Below are 21,545 nucleotides of genomic sequence, written 5' to 3' on the forward strand. Positions count from 1 at the left end.
TTGAAGGTCAGGTGGGCGGGGTGCTTGGGTTGGCATGCGCTCCTTGCGCTTGGCTTCCGCTTGCTCCCGGCGAAGAGACTCGAGGTGTTCGGCGCCTTCCCGGATGCTTCTCCTCCACTTTGTGCGGTCTTGGGCCAGGGGTTCCCAGGAGTCGGTGGGGATGTTGCATTTTTTCCAAGGCGGCTTTGAGGGTGTCTTTGAAGCGTTTCCACTGCCCACCTGGGGCTCTCTTGCCGTGCCGGAGCTCAGAGTAGAACGCTAGTTTTGGGAGTCTCATATCGGGCATGCAGACGACGTGATCCGTCCACTGGAGCTGATAGAGTGTGGTCAAAGCTTCGATGCTGGGGATGTTGGCCTGAGCGAGAACACGGACGTTGGTGCGCCTATCCTGCCAATGGATTTGCAGGATCTTGCGGAGGCAGCGTTGGTGGTACCTCTCCAGTGCTTTGAGGTGCCTGCTGTACATGGTCCATGTCTCTGAAGCATACAGGAGGGTGGGTATCACTACTGCTCTGTAGACCATGAGCTTGGTGCTGGGTTTGAGGACCTGGTCTTCAAACACTCTTCCTCAGGTGACCAAAGGCTGCACTGGCACAATGAAGGCAGTGTTGGACTTAGTCATCGACGTCTGCCTTTGTTGACAGTGGGCTCCAGAGGTACGGAAAGCGGTCCACGTTGTCCATGGCCTTGTCGTGGGTTTTGATAATCAGGGGGCAGTACTGTGTGGCGGGGGCAGGTTGGTAGAGGACCTTTGTCTTACGGATGTTTAGTGTAAGGCCTATGCTCTCGTACGCTTCGGTGAAGGTGTCGACGATGGTTTGGAGTTCGACCTCCAAGTGTGTGCAGACGCAAGCGCCGCCTGCATACTGTAATTCGACGAGAGGATGGAACGACCTTGGATCTGGACTGGTGGCGACGGAGGTTGAACAGTTTCCCGTTTGTTCTTTAAATTAGCTCCACTCCAGCAGGGAGCTTACCGAGGGTGAGATGGAGCATTGCAGCAAGGAAGATCGAGAAGCATGTTGGTGCGATGACACAGCCTTGCTTGGCCCCAGTCCGTACGTGAATTTGGTCTGTGGTGGATCCATTGGTCAGGATCACGGCTTGCGTGTCGTCGTGAAGCAGGCGGAGGATGGTGACAAACTTTTGAGGGCAGCCAAATTTGAGGACACTCCATAATCCCTCACAGTTGACAGTGTCGAAGGCCTTCGACACTAAGAAGGTCATGTACAGCGGTTAGTGCTGTTCCCTGCATTTCTCTTCTAATTGACGCACGGTGAAGATCATGTCTCTTGTGCCCCTTACTGGGCGGAATCCGCATTGCGACTCTGGGCGGAGCTCTTCAGCCACTGGGAGAAGGCAATTGAGGAGGATGCTTGTGATGACTTTCCCTGGGACAGACAGCAGGGAAACTCCTCTGTAATTACCACAATCGGACTCGTCACCTTTCTTGAAGATGGTCACAACTACGGCATCCGAGGTCCCTGGCATGCTCTCCTCCTTCCAGATAAGAGAAATGAGTTCATGAATTCGCACCAGTAGTGCTTCTCCACCATGCTTTAGTGCCTCGGCGGGGATTCCATCTGCTCCTGAGGCCTTCTTGTTCTTCAGCTGTCAGATGGTCTTTTCAACCTCATGCCGGGCTGGGGTTGTGCGGAGGTGGCGGCGGGTAGCATGCTGCTGGATGGAGTTGAGGACATTCGCATCGACAGACTGACTCTCGGTTAAGGAGATCTTCGAAGTGCTCCTTCCAGCGGGCATTGACTGCCTCCCTGGTCCTTGATGAGTACCTCTCCGTTCTTGGCCCGCAGTGGGGTAGGACCTTGGGTGCTTGGGCCATAGGTGGTCTTGACTGCGCTAAAGAATAATGCCCATAATAATGGCCCTGCCCCAAGTTAGAGCCTTATACACAAGTTTCCTGCAATTCACTTGCACAGAGGCCCTCTTCAAATTACGACCAGATTTTCAAGAGCAGCAGGAAACAAAGTAATTTTTCTGGTGTTTCATTGCAGTTTGTTTTTGAGCACTGTATTTTCTGTTTCTTTGAATGCATTTTTATGGCATCAGTATAAGTCACATTAAAAATTGAAAAGCTTCCCAGATTACAGGTTCTTAACTATGCCGTGCATAAATGATGGCTGAATGAGATGAAACTTTAATTTTCATTCATGAGAAATATATGGTGCAAATTCAGTGCTTAGCCCCCCCCACCCCCCAATCGTTAAATGGGAATAATTCAGCATAAACATTCAGGCATATTCTAATGAGAATGGCAGGAAATTTGAGCATAACTTGACATCGGCAAAATGGGCGCGGGATTGGGCGCATTTTCGGGTTCAACTTCCAGGTTACGGTCACAGAGGAAACTGCAATCGGCTGTTCCAGTGGCATCGTAGTATTTTCACTGTAAAGACATTACTACTCTGTCACAGCTAATCTATATATTCGCATAGTTTGCTCACCCTTCCAAAACCTGGCCCACAATATAAATGCAGCTTAAATTTGTATCACTTAGGAGCTTTACATTCTGTCCATCCAAGCTGGATTTAAACCCAGGGTCCTGAAGTAAAAAGACACCATGCTAACCAGCTATGCTACCGAGACCCTTCCTTCACTTCTCCCACCTCACTATCAAACAAACAACTAACATATATGAAAATAATCAATATGCTGCAACACATCAGCTTTTAAATTAAACTAACCGGGCAGTCAATATAAAAATTGAACTGGCGGGGAAGCTCAAGAGAGATGCAAGCAGTAGAGCAGATGGAGATGACTTAAAAAAGTGGGGGGATGGAAACAGCTCCTAATTGTGAAAAGCTAGAAAATTTCTGAAATTCCTGGGATTTTTAAACTACTATGATCTCAGTGGCAATGACATAACCTTGATGAGCAAATAATGGCATGACAAAATTCTGGGTGAAGTACATTAAATGCACTCCATATTGTCATTATGTAATCTGATTTAAACCCAAAGATTCAAGTGACTGTCTTGAACTTTCAATGCAATTGTTTGTTTATTAGATCATATAATAAAGCTTTAAAAAATAGATCTCCCAAATGACATAATAATTACTGTGGCAAGATCAATGTCATTTATCAATCACCAGCAAATTTTACCTTCAATTATGGGGAGGTTACTGGAAACTATCAGAGACAGAGCGACTGAGCACTGGGACAGGGATCAGTTAATCAGCATGGATTTGTGAAGGATACATCATGTATGACAAATCTAGTTGAATATTTTGAGGAGATCACTAGCATGGAGGATAGGGGAATGTCTATGGATATTGTCTAGATGGACATCCAGAGGCATATGATAAGTTTTCACACAAGAGATTAGCAAAAATGAGCACGCATGCAACGGGAGGCAACTTTTTGACATGGGTTGGTAGAGTAGGGATAAACGGCTTGTTCACCGATTGGCCGGGATGTGACAAATGGTGTTCCCCAGGGATCTGTTCTGGGGTGTCAGCTTTTCACCATATATATTACTGACTTGAATGAGGAAGAGAGTTGTATACCCAAGTTTCAATGAGAGACTGTGGAATGCACAAACGAAGTTCAATATGGGGAAGCGTGAGGTTATCCAGTTTGTATACAAGATAGATAAACTGAAATATTTTCTTATTGATGAGAGACTAGGAGCTGTGAGGGAACAAAACAGATTTAGGTATCCATTCACACAAATCACTAAAAGGTAGTGCACGCATACAAAAAGTAATCCAAAAGGCTAATAGAACGTTGGCCATTATTTCAAGGGGACCGGAATTCAAAAGTGAAGCAGCGATGCTTCAGTTGTACAGAGCCTTGGTCAGACTCCATCTGGAATATTTCATTCAGTTTTGGGCACTGAGCCTCAGGAAAGACATCTGCCCTTTTACCTCCTCCCTTCCCACTGTCCAGGGCCCCAAACACTCCTAGATGAAACAGCGATTTACTTGTACTTATTGCAATTTAGTATACTGTTTTCGCTGCTCACTATGCGGTCTCCTCTACATTGGGGAGACCAAACACCTCCGTTCAGTCCGTAAGAGTGACCCCGAGCTTCCGGTTGCCTGTCACTTTAATTCTCCGCTCCAGTCTGATCTCTCCGTCCTCGGCCTCTTCCAATGAAACTCAACGTAAGCTCGAGGAACAGCACCTCATCTTTCGATTAGGCACTTTACAGCCTTCTGGACTCAACATCGAGTTCAACAATTTCAGACCATAACCTCGGCCCCTATGTTTTCATTTTTCTCACATGGCAGCTGTTGATCATTCTGCCATTGCCATTTACACCTCATCTAGAGTCATTTTTTGTTTCTTAACTTGTCCCATTACCATCTCCTTTTGGCTTGCCTTTTGTCTTTTAATCTCTCCTGCCTTCCATCCTATCACAGACCTTCCCTTTGTTCTTTACTCTCCTCCCCCTTTGCCTGCTCAACACTTGCTTAAAAATCTGTTACTTCTCCAACTTTTTCCAGTTCTGACAAAGGGTCATCGATCTGAAACATTAACTCGGTTTCTCTCTCCACCTGCTGAGTGTTTGCAGCATTTTCTGTTGTTGTCGCAGGAAAGACATATTGGCCTTGAAGGGGTACAGCTCACATTCACCAGAATGACACCAGGGCTTAGAGTTAAATTATGAAAACAGTCGCATAAACTTAGATTGTATTGCCTGGAGTTCATACAGTTGAGGGGTGATCTAATCGAGGTATTTAAAATTAGTCAGGGATTTATTAGGGTAGATACAGGAACTATTTCCGTTGGTGGGGGAATGCAAACTAAGAGGGCATAATCTTAAAATTAGCGCTAGGCCATTTCAGAATGAAATCAGGAAGTGCTTTTTCCACAAAGGGCAGTATAAATCCAGAACACACACTTAAAAGGCAGTGGCTGGTAGGTCATTTGAAATTTTCAAGATTGATAGATAGATTAGTTAGGTAAGGATTTTGAACAAAGGCAGGTAAATGGAGTTTAGGTACAGATCAGCCATGATCTAACTGAATGGCGGAGCAGGTGTGAGGGGCTGAATGGCCTCCTCTACTGTTCCGATTTAATCCCACAACCGGTACTATAGAAGGGAAATAAAAGATGTTCGTTAATGCCTTCAAAATGTGTCTGCAATTCAGGACTTATGTGGGGCTCCAATGGTGCTGCAAGTGTACACAGAAAGCCCAAATCTAAAAAGATATTGTACGCACCTCTGCAATTCAGCCTTAGTTATTTTAATATGGAACTTAAAAATAAATGAGTTTGCTTTAAAGATGGATGAACACTCTGACCAGTTTGCAATTAAATAAGCAATGAATGTGGGATTCGTATATCAGAATGTCAAACAAAAAAGTGATTTTTTTTTTTTTTTTTAAAAACACACAAAACCTTTGTTTAGCATTCAATATATGTTTTACTTTAATCAGCTCATGGCAAAAAGTAATCCAAAAAAGCTCCAGATCGCTGCCCCAGTAACATTGCTGAGGGTGGGGGGAGTGGGGCTATATAACCACTGATGAGGTAGGATGAAGTCATTAATACAAATGAAAGAAACAAATGACTAACTGGTTTTTAAAAATTACAAAATAACAATCTCCAAATTTACACTGAATCATGGTTTGATTTTTCAAAGATTATAGCCAAAAAGAGAGAGACATTCAGGAGATATTGTAACATATTTGTTGCACTTAAAAAAAAAATTCACACAAAGACAAGAGCTTCACATACAAAAGATTGTACTAATCCAAAATTATGCAAGTAGGAAGGTTTCAATTTGTATACTCCTTTGCTCATTCTCTCCTTTTATGGCTCCTCCCATAGTTTTGGTCTCCTTATTTAAAGGAGGAAGGATATACTTGCATTGGAGGCAGTTCAGTGAAGGCTCACGGAGGTTGATTTGGGAGAAAAAGGGGTTGCCTTATGAAGAAAGGTCGAGCAGGTTGGGCCTATACTCATTGGAGTTTAGAAGATTGAGAGGTGATCTTATTGAAACAGGTAAGATTCTGAAGGGGCTTGGCAGGGTAGATGCAGAGAGGATGTTTCCCCTCGTGGGGGAATCTAGAACTAGGGGGCATAATTTCAGAATAAGGGGAAACCCTTTGAAATCGGAAATGAGGAGGAATATCTTCTGAGGGTCGTGAATCTTTGGAATTCTCTACCCCAGAGAGCTGTGGAGGCTGGGTCATTGAATATATTTTAAGGTGGAGATAGACAGATTTTTGAACGATAAGGGAGTCGAGGGTTATGGGGAGCGGGCAGGGAAGTGGAGTTGAGGCCAAGATCAGATCAGCCATGATCTTATTGAATGGCGGAGCAGGCTCGAGGGGCCAAATGACCTACTCATGCTCCTACGTCTTATGTTCTTAAGTTCTCCCCTCCTGGTGTGGCATCTAGTATTCCCTGGCAGAGGAATTAGAAAACCAGCCTGTTCCCAATCCAGTTTCCTAGAAATATTACTCATATGTAGAAGTTACAGCACAGAGCCAGGCTGTTAGACTCGACCAGTCTGTGTTGGTATTTATCCTCCACATGAGCAGTGGTCCTAATCCCATGCGCCCACTCGGTTTCCAATATTCCTTTTCCTTCAATCACTTATCTAACCTATTGTTAAATGTAGACATGGTCTCTGCTTCAATCACTAACTCCACGAGTGCAGTCCACAGAGTCTCAACCATTTGAGAAAGAAGGTTTTTTCTGCTCCTTGTTCTAAATCTAACATTTAAATTGTATACTTATGTCCCATCATTCTAACCCAGGATGGCTAGCCTGCCAAATGTCCTGCTACGAGTCTCTACCAAACAGCATGGACAAGAAGTAACGACAGGACAGACCTGCACGTGACTATTTCATGGCACTATAGTGGAGCATCAGTGTGCTACCCAAGATGACAACCTGCCTAAATGCTGTAGTTTCCAGTTAAATCAATCAATGAGAACTCATTGGGTATCTTATTGTATATTGACTCACATTGCAGATGAAAAACAAAAATGTATAACTTTACCTGGTACAAAGTAATTTCCATCCGCCAAATACAAACCAGCCTAGCCCTCGTTTTTTCTGAGTAACTCTAGCTTTTGGTAATGTGTGATAGTCACTCTCATCATTTTCAAAACCTTCTTCTGACATCATCAATGGCATCTCATCTAAACTGGATGATTCATCTTCCACTTGATATCTGTGTTCAGAAATAAAACAAGGTTAACCTAGCACCATTACTACATATTGCATACAATTAATTAATTCAAAGGATTGTCAGGCAGTTAAAATGGCTTATTTGGCCAAAAGTCACAATGCTTTAATAGTGTATTGATCTGCAAGATATTAATCAACATAATAGACGCAAGAATTGAGAATGTTATGAAGTCTATATGTATAGTACATAACCACATTCTTTGCATAAAATTCAGCCGCCACTTGTAATGTTGATCTGTCGTCACCCGTGAGCAGTTGGGGGCAAGCGGGGGGGGGGGGGGGGGGGAGTGAAATTACCGAAAGAGACTATCCCTGGAGGCGATTCATGCTCCTGCGTTGACTCCCCACAGCCCCCCCCCCCCCCCACCGCAGATGATGGAACGTTCATCCTCTGCAATTCTGCAAACGTTGGCTTGAACCAATGTAAATCTGAAATCAGTCAGTGCCAGTGTTATACGATCATACTAGAACTGAAGGGGCTCTCCCTGTAGCCATCTGCTGTAAAAGACTGGTCATAAGGAAATACATAGTACTGAAGGAAATCAAAGAGAATGTTCCTCATTTGATAATTTACCCCGGCACCCACAAGTATAAAAATTCTTTCTCTCTACAAGCCAGTCAATGATTTTATATCACGTAAACATGCAATGCCAACCTGTTAAGACCCTAGGGTCCTTTGAAGTAGTTCTCCTTCCACCCCACCCACCAACACTATGCCCAAGCTCTTTTTTCAGACTTGTAATTTTTTTCCCCCCAGATGACAGATCCCCATGGTATTGTTCCACAGGTAGTCTGGGACCTGTAGCACTGTCCTGCAGCAGCCTAAATGTAATGGTGGATTCCCTTCAATATAATGCAGCAATTTTACTAAATATAGATCAACTCAATAAGATAAAAATATTACGTTAGACTGAAAAATACAATTTCACAGATACAATATTTTTATTATTTACCTACCACCTTAGAAAACTTGGTCAAAATACAAGTAACATCTTCCTCTATATTTACATTATATGGCGTTTTCTGTCCTATGTCCCAAGGTGGGGTTGCAGTCTTGCACAATTAATGCCCAAGACCAAAACAAAACTTCATCCACATTTTAAAACTGCTCATGCCTGACCATTGCTGGCTCTAAACTTTCTGCTTAAATGTCATGACACAGCTGCTGTGGTGTACCATTAGGTTTTGTAGTTCAAGAGGAGGATGAAAATTGTAATTCCAGGAAGCAAAACACACACATTTATTGGAGCTGTTAATCACTGCCCTGGCTCCTTGGAGGAGGCCTCTGCAGGGGAAACCTCTGGCTGGAATCTCTACCATTAAATAATTAATTTCAATGAGTTTAACATAACTTATGTTTCGTAATGGCTACAAATTCAGTTGGGTCAGAAATCAAGATGGCAGCTGTAACCACTTTGAAAAAAATAAAATGTAGCAATACAACTGGTTCAAGTTGAAGCAGTTGCATGGAGAGATCTTTCCTAATCGATATTTGAGAATTATTAGTTAAGTATCTCATTTGAGTCACAGAAAAGTGAGTTTTTATTTTTTTTTTCTACTATAGGGAAATTTAATGTGCTACTCTATATATACAATTAATGTATGGCATGATGCAGAAAGGACCACTGGCTTGTGCAAGCTTAAGCTCACGAGTCTGATTTTCACATAGCTCTAACCATCAATTTATCAGGCATGCGTGCGAGGACGGTATTGTGATGGACGTGTTGAGAAGCAGAGAACAAATCACTGGACGGGCTCTGTAAGGATTACAACTATCAATGAAAGCCGTCATCAATCCTGACACAACACTCAGATAAAATCATTTCATTTCAGGTTTGTTATTCATAATTCAAACAGACTTATGGGTAAATGAAAGTGCAAAGTCTAAAATGTTACTTCACACGTGAAGTAGCACTTAACATGTGCCACTTCAGAATATAGATATATATATTTTTTTTAAAGTTCAACCTTTTACCACAAACACACACAAATTTCACTAGTTTGTTCACTTATGTGGAAACAGTCAACTTGGTTCGTTGGTGGCTATCCAAATTATGAGTTAAGGACTGCTGACACTAATGGAAACTTATAATTTCTCTTTGCTGGTAAAATACAAGGTCCTTCATGCATTCACATACAGTGCTGTATAGAGTAGGCATTGATGATTGTTAATGTGTACCAAAAATGTAAGTTTAAAAGTTAACATTTTCATAATGTGTTTTTCAATTTACACACAAACATAATTTACAAGGTTTATTTCAATCCAAAGTTGGTTTTAAGCAAATATGTCAAAAGGTGTAGACATGCAGTGCCCAAAGCCAAGAGACCACACAAGTTGCTGAAAATCATTCTCTGGCTAGTTCCTTTACAGTTTGACTCAAATTATTATTTTTTTGAACAAGCAGCAGGGCTCCCCAGAGGGTACATAGATCTCATGGTGCAGTACAGAGCCATACAGACCAGGAAGGTCACAAGTTCAATCCTTGGTCAGAGGAGGGAGGCTCCAGTGACTCCTCCTTAGCCCCTGCTCCTACTGGCGTGTCCTTCCACGTGTCAAACAAGGAGGTTCAGTAGCAAAATACTGGAAATCTGAAACTACAACAGAAAGTGTTGGAAACACTCAGCAGATCAGGCAGCTTCGAGGAGAGAGAAAGTCAACGTTTCGTGTCGAACCCTTCGTCAGAACTGGAAGAGGTTAGGGCGGAGAGAGTTTTAAGCAGGGGCTCGAGGGACAGCACCTCATCTTTCTATTAGGCACTTTACAACCTTCTGGGCTCAACAGAGTTCAACAATTTCAGACTATAACCTCGGCCCCTCTTTTTCTTTATTTTTTCCTCTGGTTTCCTCACATGGTAGCTGTTAATGTTGCTGCCATCATCATTCACACTTCATCTAGAGCCATCTTTTGTTTCTTAACTTCTCATTACCTCTCCTTTTGCCTTGCACCATCATCCCTTTTGTCATTCAATCTCTCCTGCCTTCCATCCTATCACAGACCTTCCCTTTGTTCTTTTCTTTCCTTCCCCTCCTCCCTGCCCCTGCTTAAAAATCCCTCCTCCCTAACCTTTTCCAGTTCTGACAAAGGGTTCGACCCGAAACATTGACTCTCGTTTCTCTCTCCTCGATGCTGCCTGACCTGCTGAGCGTTTCCAGCACTTTGTTGTTGTAAGAGGAGGTTCAGGCTTGACTGATATCTTACACAGGAAGAAAATGGGGTGCAGAAGAATGCAAGAGGAGACATTCAGAATTATACTGTGTTGACTTGACTAGACTCCTCTAGTGAACAATGAGCACTAATATTAGGTGTGCAAAATCACAATGAAAAGCACTGGAATTGTAAAATTACAAGAACATTTTTTGTTCAAAACATTCATGCATTAACTTAACTCTTACATCATGAAGAATGAATGAACTGGTCTGGCATGATAAGTGTCATAGTAAAGATAACGCACGATTCAGACCTCCTTGGTCAAACAAACAAGGAAGTATCAAAAGGTTGACATAAGAACATAAGAAGTAGGAGCAGGAGTAGGCCATACGGCCCCTCGGGCCTGCTCCGCCATTCAATAGGATCATGGCTGATCCGAATCTAGACTCACGTCCACTTCCCTGCCCTCTCCCCGTAACCCCTAATTCCCTTATCTGCTAGGAAAATGTCTATCTCCGTTTTAAATTTATTTAATGTTGCAGCTTCCACAGCTCTCTGGGGTAGCAAATTCCATAGATTTACTACCCTCTGAGTGAAGAAGTTTCTCCTCATCTCAGTTTTGAAAGGGCAGCCCCTTATTCTAAGATTATGCCTCCTAGTTCTAGTCTCACCCATCAGTGGAAACATCCTCACCGCATCCACCCGATCAAGCCCCCTCACAATCCTATATGTTTCGATAAGATCGCCTCTCATTCTTCTGAACTCCAATGAGTAGAGTCCCAACCTACTCAACCTTTCCTCATAGGTCAACCCCCTCATCTCTGGAATCAACCGAGTGAACCTTCTCTGAACCGCCTCGAGAGCAAGTATATCTTTTCTTAAATATGGAAACCAAAACTGCATGCAGTATTCCAGGTGTGGCGTCACCAATACCCTGTATAACTGCAGCAAGACTTCCCTGTTTTTATACTCCATCCCCCTTGCAATAAAAGCCAAGATTCCATTGGCCTTCCTGATCACCTGCATACTAACTTTTTGCGTTTCATGCACCAGGACCCCCAGATCCCTTTGTACTGTAGCACTTTGCAGTTTCTCTCCATTTAGATAATAACTTGCTCTTTGATTTTTTCTGCCAAAGTGCATAACCTCACACTTTCCAGCATTATATTGCATCTGCCAAATCTCTGCCCACTCACTTAGCCTGTCTATATCCTTTTGCAGGTTTTTTATGTCCTCCTCACTCACTGCTTTCCCTCCCATCTTTGTATCGTCGGCAAACTTGGATATGTTGCACTCGGTCCCTTCCTCCAAATCGTTAATATAGATTGTAAAGAGTTGGGGTCCCAGCACTGACCTCTGCGGAACACCACTAGTTACTGATTGCTAGCCCAAGAACGAACCATTTATTCCAACTCTTTGTTTTCTGTTAGATAGCCAATCTTCCACCCATGCCAGTATATTACCCCCAATCCCATGATTTTTTATCTTGATCAGTAATCTTTTGTGTGGAACCTTGTCAAATGACTTTTGGAAGTCCAAATACACTACATCCACTGGTTCCCCTTTATCCACCCTGTATGTTACATCCTCAAAGAATTCGAGCAAATTTGTCAAACATAACTTCCCCTTCATAAAACCATGCTGGCTCTGTCCTATTAAATTATGTTTATCCAAATGCTCTGTTACTGTTTCCTTAATAATGGACTCCAACATTTTGCCAACCACAGATGTTAGGCTAACTGGTCTATAGTTTCCAGCTTTTTGTCTACTTCCCTTCTTAAATAAGGGTGTTACATTAGCAGTTTTCCAATCTGCCGGGACCTTTCCCGAGTCCAGGGAGTTCTGGAAAATGATCACCAATGCATCCACAATCCCTACCGCCACTTCTCTCAAGACCCTAGGATGTAGGCCATCAGGTCCGGGGGATTTATCCACCTTAAGTCCCATTATTTTACTGAGTACCATCTCCTTAGTGATTTTAATCGTGTTTAGCTCCTCCCCCCCCCCCCCCCCCCCATTGCCCCCTGTTTGTCCAGTGTTGGGATATTTTTAGTGTCCTCTACTGTAAAGATTAATGCAAAATATTTGTTCAGTGTCTTTGCCATCTCCATGTTCCCCACCACTAGTTTCCCGGTCCCATCCTCTAAGGGACCAACGTTCACTTTAGCCACCCTTTTTCTTTTTATATAGCTGTAGAAACTCTTGCTATCTGTTTTTATATTTTTTGCTAGTTTACTTTCATAATCTATCTTCCCTTTCTTAATTAATCTTTTAGTTATTGTTTGCTGGCTTTTAAATGCTTCCCAATCTTCTATCCTCCCACTAGATTTGGCTACTTTATATGCCCTTGTTTTCAAGTCGAATGCTATCCTTTCTTACTTTACTAAGCCATGGATGGCTGTCTTTTTTTTTTACTCCCCTTTTTCTTCAGTGGAATATATTTATCTTGAAAGATGTAAAATATCTCCTTGAATGTAGACCACTGCTCTTGTACCGTCTTACACTTTAATCTGTTTTCCCAGTCCACTTTAGTCAATTCTACTCTCATACCTTCATAGTCTCCTTTATTTAAGCATAGTACACTGGTTTGAGATCCAACTCTCACCCTCAAACTGAATTTGGAATTCAACCATATTATGGTCACTCATTCCAAGGGGATCCTTTACTAGGACATTTTTTATTAATCCTGTCTCATTACACAGGACCAGATCCAAGATTGCCTGCTCCCTGGTTGGTTCAGTTACATACTGCTCAAGGAACCCGTCCCTAATACACTCTATGAACTCTTCCTCAAGGCTGCCATGCCCAATTAGATTAATCCAGTCAATATGAAAGTTAAAATCCCCCATGATTATAGCTGTTCCCTTATTACAAGCCCCAACTATTTCCTGATTTATACTCCGACCAACAGAGTTGCAACTGTTAGGAGGCCTATAGACTACGCCCACTAGTGACTTTCTCCCCTTATTATTCCTTATCTCCACCCAAACTGTTTCACTATCCTGATCCTTTGACCCAATATCATTTCTGACTATTGCAGTGATTCCATCCTTGATTAACATAGCAACCCCACCTCCCTTTCCTTCCTGTCTGTCCTTCCTAATTGTCAAATACCCTTGTATGTTTAGTTCCCAGTCTTGATTATCTTGCAGCCATGTTTCCGTAATGGCCACCAGATCATACCCATGTGTAGTTATTTGCACCGTCAACGCGTCAATTTTGTTACGAATGCTGCGTGCATTCAGATAAAGAACTTTCAAATATGTTTTCTGACAATTTATTCCTGCTTTTACCCCTTTACCATTATACATTCTGTCCCTTCCTGACACGCTCTGGTTTTTAATTCCCCCACTGCTACCTTGCTCTATTGCCTTCTCCGCTGTCATTTTTATTTTTCGCTCTCTTAAAACCTCCCCCCCACTAATTAGTTTAAAGCCCTCTCTACAGCCCTAGTTATTCGATTCGCCAGGATTCTAGTCCCAGCACTGGCCAAGTGAAGTCCGTCCCAACGGAACAGCTCTCTCCTGTCCCAGTACTGATGCCAGTGTCCCAGGAAGCAAAACCCATTTCTCCCACACCAGTGTCCACTCAGGTTTGGCTGAAAAACCATTTTTCCAATGTGGGTCTTACTTTCAAAATGGTTATTAGATCAAGGCAGCACAGAAAATAAAATTTTACAAAAACAAAAATAAGTTATTGACTAGTTTGAATATAGCATATTTAGAAATTAGATGAAGCTTAAAAAGAGGATAATGGGAATGAATGAGAAAAAAGACAGCAAACAAGTATTTAAAAATCAAGTATTTTCTGGTATTTATATTGTATTACAGTAATAAAACTACTCCTCGACAGCAGTGCTACTACAGGTTGGACCCCGGTAATCCGGCACCCTCGGGACCAGGCCGGTGCCGGACCACTGAAAATTCCGAACCACTTAAGGTGTCGAAACCCCGCCACCACCTGCTCCTCCTCTTCCTGCTGCTGCCCTCCCTGTGCCGCTGCCGACCCCGCCGCCCACGGGCTCCATCGCTCTGCCGAGCCGTCGGTGATGCTGCACGGTCCAGGCGCTGATCCCAACCCGGCGGCGGTCCCGGGACCCAAGCCGGACCCATCCCAGGGAGGGAATGTGACAGCAGGACCTTCCTCGTGCCGAACCACTGAAGGTGCCGGACCGTCGGGTGCCGGATTACCGGGGTTCAACCTGTATAATATTAGTGTCATTTAGAACCACAGTACTGCATTAAAAATAAAAATAAAAAAAGTCAGCCCAGCAAGTCTGATGGACTTACAGGTCTTAATATTAAGTGTTAAATTGTGAATGAAGTACAGGTCAAAGCACAGTTTTCTGTAGATAGAAATTAAATTAACATACATATTCTAGTACAAATACATTAGATTATTCAGTATTTTATGGAAATGCAACAGGGCACCAACATTATTTTCTTAAAAAAAAATCCCAAAAGATGGTAATCCTTTATCATGTATTCAAGGAAATCCCTTTAAAATGTTTAATAAGAAAAATTGCTTCAACTTGTCCAATTAAAATCTGCTTGCAAACTAACTGGCTCCACAAGACATTTTAGCACCAAAAGTCACAGTATGTTCTCCCATTTACAGAACATGCTGTCCTTGTATTTGAATAGTTCTTTCAAGCTGTGAAACAGCAATTGTTGGTAGTGCATGGCAAATGACCAAGTAGATTCCATGGAATATTTCCGGAGGGTTCTTGCGTCTGCTTTTCCTTACCGTGAATGAAACACATGGAAACATTTTCATTAAAAACGTTATATAAAAATTCTCATGTGAAAATATCCCAAAATTCATCCTCAAGGAAACAAAAAAGCATAAGAGGTCATAAAATAGATGTATACAGAAAATGCTGCACAGTAAGTGTTGGGGGGGGGGGGGGGGGGGGGTGGGGACAGTAGGGAGCACTACATACAATAGACAGCCAAATATATAGTAAAACACCTTAACAGTAGAAAACAGCTAGGTCAATAGCTTGCAGAAAGTATGGTTGGTGGTCATCCAAATGATGGCCGGGGAGAATTCTGTCAGGACTTTCACATATGTTCGCTTAATATTTGAATCTCAATCACTGAAGCTAATTAGCACAGCAAAGCTTAGCAAGCATGAAGGTTAACTGGCGCATTCGAGCCAACTGTTCCCTGCTCAGAAGTGGTAGCTCCTACAGCGCGTTCATTTGTTGCTCTTAAATGGGGCTTCATGAGCTCAGATTCTGAGATATCAGCGTTCACAAACCAGCTCCCAAATTAACACTGCTAAATTTGTTTCTCTTACTCTAACGGCCAACTGAACTGGCAAACAAGAGCTAAATTTAGCTGCTTACACTGGGCCTTAAAGTAAGACAATATTCATGGGGCCAACGACTCCCACTAAATTCAGCAGGAGTTTAGCGGCGGCAGTAACCGGTAACGCCCCGCTCCACTCCGCAGGCGATGACGACGTCGTCACCACACGCAGCACCCCATTTTCACCCTGCCTGCAAAATTGGCCCGCGCCCCCTGAATCTGTGCCAGGCGATAGCGGGGACTGATTCAGGGGGGCGGGCGGCTGGAGGCTCGCGGGGCACTAACTAAAAAGGGAGGTGGCGGGCGAGGGGGGAAAAAATGTTTTTTTTTTTTTTTTTTTTTTAAATCGGCCAACTTAACTTGTCGCGGCCCGTTGAGTCTTTGAACGCGGGGTCCGTGCTCGGAGTGCCGGGCTGCTGGTATGGCACCCTGCTCCCTGGTGGTCCAGGTAGGGCCCCGCAGAGTTCTGGGCTTGGGCCCTCCCCTTTAAGAACACTACAATGCGACAGCGCTACGTGGCCCAGTATGTAGCGCTGCAGAACGCACCGCCCCAATATTCAGGGTTTGCGCTCTAAGAAGGAAAGAGCGCTCGAATTAGTGCTCCACCTCCCTCTTGGGGTGCTAAAACTGAAGTTCGCGATCGCCAGTGCTATTTTTCGCCAGGTGCTAAATTTAACCCCCAGGTGTTGTTACCGCCCCAAAATGGTCGCTAACGAATCTCACCCCCCCCCCCCCCCCAATCTCTCTGCAAATCTCAACTGGGTTTATTTGTACAGTAGCTTCTCTCAAATTGTACAAACAGAATAAAACAAATGGTACTAAGGCAGAGGTTATCAAATACTCATGAAAAAGTCATCTATCTAATTCAAATTTTAAGAGGATGATTTCCAAATATCTACAGTGCACTATAATCATGCCCACAAAGAGTCAAACCTAATAACTCAACCAGTCATTTGTGACCTAGTTGACGATTTTTACCACTCGTGATCAGGTCGCCTGGGGAAGATAAAGGAAAAAAGAGTAATCTAGAAAGGGTCAATTTTGTAATTTGATTGATATTATAAGGTCCACTCTGTTGAATGAATGGGTCAGAAAAACAAAGGGTTAAAAATAAGAGTGTTAAGGACAGGTTAAAGTCCCCAAAGCTCAAATAAAAATAGAATGTTGGAAATGCACAGGTAATCAGTCTGGAGTCCAACCCAAAAGATTAACCTATCCTTCAAATGGTCACTCCTTGATACATTGCTACAATTTTTTATTTTTACTTCAGATTTCTGGCATTTGTTGCTTTTCTTTTCAAGAAATGCAATGTGGCCAAATGAAGGTAAGCAAAGCAAATCTGTTGAGGCCTCTACCCAGCCCAGGTTCCATGGCTCCGTGAAGTGCTCCTATGGAATTAGATTATTGGGAAACTGCCAGAACACTGTACAAGATAGGAAACATTATTTCTGTGTGAATACATAATACAGAGACACTAATTAAATAAATACAATCTGAACTCTCCAGTTGTTCTGGAACAACTCCAGAATTATACGAATTCCCAGCCCGCAAGTAACTGACTTAGAGCAATTTATCAGAAAGCAGTGAACGAAGAAATCTCAAAACAGTGGCTCTGTCGTCAGGTACTTTAGAGTGATCCAATAAGTAGAAACGCTGGAGATGTCCAAAGGAGAGGCTTATGTCTTTTACACACTTATGCATCAGTAAGATTGAGCGTCGTGAGTGCTACGCTGATGAAAGACTGTCAGCTGTGGCTCAGTGCCCATGTCAGGAGGCTGTGGGTTCCAGTCCCACTCCAGGGACTTGAGCACAAAGCTAGGCTGACACTCCAGTGCAGTGCTGAGGGAGTGTTGTACTGTCGGAGGTGCCGTCTTTCGGATGAGACGTTAAACCAAGGCCCCAGCTGCCCTCTCAAAGGGACGCAAAAGATCCCATAGCACTATTTCGAAGAAGAGCAGGGGAGTTATCCTCGGTGTCCTGGCCAATATTTATCCTTCAACCAAGATCACTAAACGAGATTACCTGGTCATTATCACATTGCTGTTTGTGCGAGCTTGCGGTGCGCAAATTGGCTACCACGTTTCCCACATTACAACAGTGACTACACTTCAAAAGTACTTCATTGACTGTAAAGCGTTTCGAGACGTCCAGTGGTCGTGAAAGGCGCTGTATAAATGCAAGTCTTTCTCTAGTAAAACTTTGCCAAAGTATCATCGTAACAGCATTTGGGCAGGCCTATACTGCCAATAGCTTGTACCTGATGTACAGGCCACAGATATTGGCTGGCCTCATTGGAGGCAAAACAACAGAATTCAAATCCAAAAGCCTGACTTGGCATGCAACATTTAGTTCTGGTGCCCAACTTCTCGAAGCAGGGAAAATGAAAGCTCATGAAGTCAGTTACATGCAAGAAATTTTTAATAATGATTTGAAAAACATGACAGTTTTCATTTTCTTAGTAAATTACTTTTTTCTTTAGTGGTTTGCATATTGGTGGAATCTCATAGGATCATGTATTGATACAGAAAATCTGATAATGCATTTGTGCATATTTCAGTGCAGTTACATACTTCAGGACGAGATGTATCGTGTTGTTCCCGAGAAGGGGAAGAGAGTTGTGCAGGGACAATTTTGGGCTGCCCCACTTTGTTTTGGGTTAAAGTTAACATGGGTAGCGGTCTTTGCAATGATTTATGAAGGAGGAGTTTATACCCATCTTTCATCCCGTATCTGCCTGCCTTTCCTTTTATTGAGGCATGCTGTGTTATTTGGGGCAGAGAGGGTGCTAAGGGTAGGGAGAGAGAAAGGCGGTCTTATTGCATAGACCAAGAAAGGGACGCAGGGTGCCTGCTACTTTTCATCCTTGAATGGAAGCCATTCATATTCTCCAACTAGCATATGGCATCAGTTCTTAAGTTATGTTTTTGGTGGCAACTTCACCAAAGCAAAGAATTACACCTTCTCACTGATGGTAAGATTTGTTTTAGTCTGCATAACATGAGAGGTCCTCAATCCTCAAACCCCACAACAGAGACAGAGTTCCGAGGACATTATGAGGCTAATCATGACTCTTCCAGTGTCCCAGACTGCTTTTGAAACAACAATTTTATTTATATAGAGCCTTTAACGTAGTAAAATATTCCACGGCGTTTCATAGGAGCGTTATGAAACAAAATTTGACACCGAGCCACTTGAGATATTAGGGCAGGTGACCAAAAGCTTGGTCAGAGAGGTAGATTTTAAGGAGCGTCTTAAAAAGGAGGAAAGAGAGGTAGAGAGGCGGAGAGGTTTAGGGAGGGAATTCCAGAGCTTAGGATCTCAGCAGCTGAAGGCACAAGCGCCAACGGTGGAACAATTAAAATCAGGGATGCGCAAGAGGCCCAAAATTGGAGGAGCGCAGAGTTCTGGGAGGGTTGTAGGGCCAGGTGAGATTAGAGATGGGGAGGGGTGAGGCCATGGAAGGATTTTTAAAATCAAGGCGTTGCTTAACTGGGAGCGAATGTAGGTCAGCGAGCAGAGGTGATGGGTGAACAGGGCTTGGTACGAGTTAGGACACGGGCAGCAGAGCTTTGGATGACCTCATGTTTAGAGTGAAAGATGAGAGGCCAGCCAGGAGTGCGTTGGAAGAGTCAAGTCTCGAGGTAACAAAGGCATGTACTGTAGGAGGGTTTCAGCAGCTGGTGAGTTGGGGCAGGGGTGGAGTCGGGCGATGTTCCGGAGGTGCAAATAGGCAATGGGTGGCACAGATGTGGGGTCAAATACAACATCAAGGTTGTGAACAGTCTAGCCTCAGCCACTTGCCAGGAAGAGGGATGGGGTCAGTGGCTAGGGAATGGAGTTTGTGGCAGGGACCGAAGGCAAGGAGTTTGGTCTTCCCAATATTTAGTTGGAGGAAATTTTTGCTAATCCAGTACTGGATGTCAGAGAAGCAGTCTGACAATTTAGAGATAGTGGAGGGGGGTCGAGAGATGTGATGAGTTAGAGCTAGGTGTCATCATCATCAGATGTGTGGAAAATTACGCTGTTTTCAAATGTCGCCGCCAAGGAGAAGCATGTAGATGAGAAATAGGAGGGAGCGGAGGATAGATCCTTACAGGACACCAGAGGTAACGGTGCGGGATCAGGAAGAGAGAGGCCATCGCAGGTGATTTGCTGGCTACGACTGAATAGATAAGAGCGGAACCAAGTGAGTGCAGTCCCACCCAGCTGGACGACGGTGGAGAGGCGATGGGGGGGGGGGGGGGTGTGGTCAACCGTGTTAAATGCTGCAGACAGGTCGAAAAGGACGAGGGGAGATAGTTCACCAGCAACACTTAAGTGTAGAAGCATGGTCATACAGTTACAGCTTCTCCAGTATACAATCGGACAGGAAAGTTTGGGTTTTATTAAGTTTGTGTGGGGTACAGTAGCTTCACTGAACAAGTTGGAGCTGACCTTCCTGCATTTTGTTGCATGTGGCAATTGTGAGCATCTATCTCAATACATTCCTCCTTTTACCTGCTGACCAGGTTGCACGCCCAAGTACTCTTAAGGCAATCTATCATCTCTTTTCAAACATGAGCATCACTTACAGGGCATATAGATTATGCATTTGGAAAGATCTTTGGGACCAAGGAAGTTGGAATTTCCCTATGGAGGAAAAAAAATTCCAAGATAAAGTAATACAAGCCCTATGCGGAGACATATTCATTTCCGGTATTATGAATTTGATTTGCTTTTTGCGGTCAAAGTAATACAACTATAGCTAAAAACAATTGGACATTGTGTCAAAATATGTAGGTCCAGAGATTTTATTATTCTACAACTCTATGTAGTAGAACAATTTCTGCCACTATGGCATGATAGTGAGCTACATAAATATATTTTCCATTGCTTATTCCGTCTTTAGACTGCTATTTTCAGCAGGTTTAAACCCAAAACAAAACCGATAACTGACCTGAGACCAATAGAATTTTCAACTTCTGCTGTTGCAATGTTTGTTAAGTAGTTTTTTTTTTGCTTCAATCATACTCTTTGTGAATGCTGGTATCCAGAAGACATTCACAATAAAGGATACAATCCTTGACTTGTGACAGATAATGCGTATCAGGTCTAACGAATCTGACTTTCTAATGTACCCTCTGAACTGGCAAGCAATTTAATACTTTTCAAAAGCAATTTTCCTATTGTGCTGTAAAATTTCAGCACAGTATTTAAAGTCAACAATAAAGTGATGAATTATGTATTTTTTTCATAGCCAAGACAAGCATAGTGTGGTCTATATTAACCACATCTCTGGTAGTCTATTCATCAATGATGTGACATCCTTTTGCACTTAACAGCTACTGTATGTCAATCATGGAACATTGGAGCTTCTAGTAATTAAGTGTAAGACTAGTACATTTTTTAAAATGCAGGCAAGAGAAATAGTCTGAACAAAGGATACAAAACGGTAGGCATCAAAACTCACAGCATGAATGCAGCACTCATTTAGTCCATCAAATAGGCAGGAAGACAGATCTCTTACCAAGGCTGCTTATTGTACTATGAATGTTACACTTATTCCTAAACAAATAATGCCAGAGGTGGCATAACAGAATATTGAAAATATCAGGATTTTACTTAATCAAAACTTTGATATTTTACAAAATATATGAATTTAAGATTAATTTCAATTAATCACCTCCCATCTGTGTTGCACAGAAATCCAGATTCCTAAAAGTATTAAAATATCCCACTCGGTGAGCAATAAATGTGGCCACGCCAGTGTCGTCCACATCTCAGGAATAATTTTTTTTTTTTTTTTTTTTTTTTTTAATTAGTTCATGGGATGTGGGCATCGCTGGCAAGGCCAGCATTTATTGCATATCCCAAATTGACCTTGAAGAACTGAGTGGCTTACTAGGCAGAGGACAATTAAGAGTCAACCACATTGCTGT

At 43.0% G+C, this 21,545-nt stretch overlaps 1 protein-coding gene across 2 annotated transcripts in view; it reads right to left on the reverse strand.

The window, feature by feature from the left end:
• The window catches only part of atp9b (ATPase phospholipid transporting 9B), a 361,204-nt gene that overhangs the window by 304,163 nt on the left and 35,496 nt on the right, over positions 1 to 21,545 (reverse strand). For both annotated transcript variants that reach the window (XM_085993631.1, XM_085993632.1), the window contains exon 2: positions 6,977 to 7,150. In XM_085993631.1, the coding sequence (XP_085849757.1) occupies positions 6,977 to 7,150 (174 nt within the window). The remainder of the gene's footprint in view (positions 1 to 6,976; positions 7,151 to 21,545) is intronic.

The sequence above is a fragment of the Somniosus microcephalus genome, chromosome 7, assembly GCF_052327205.1.
Source record: "Somniosus microcephalus isolate GS21.2 chromosome 7, FLI_Smic_1.0, whole genome shotgun sequence".
Taxonomy (NCBI): domain Eukaryota; kingdom Metazoa; phylum Chordata; class Chondrichthyes; order Squaliformes; family Somniosidae; genus Somniosus; species Somniosus microcephalus.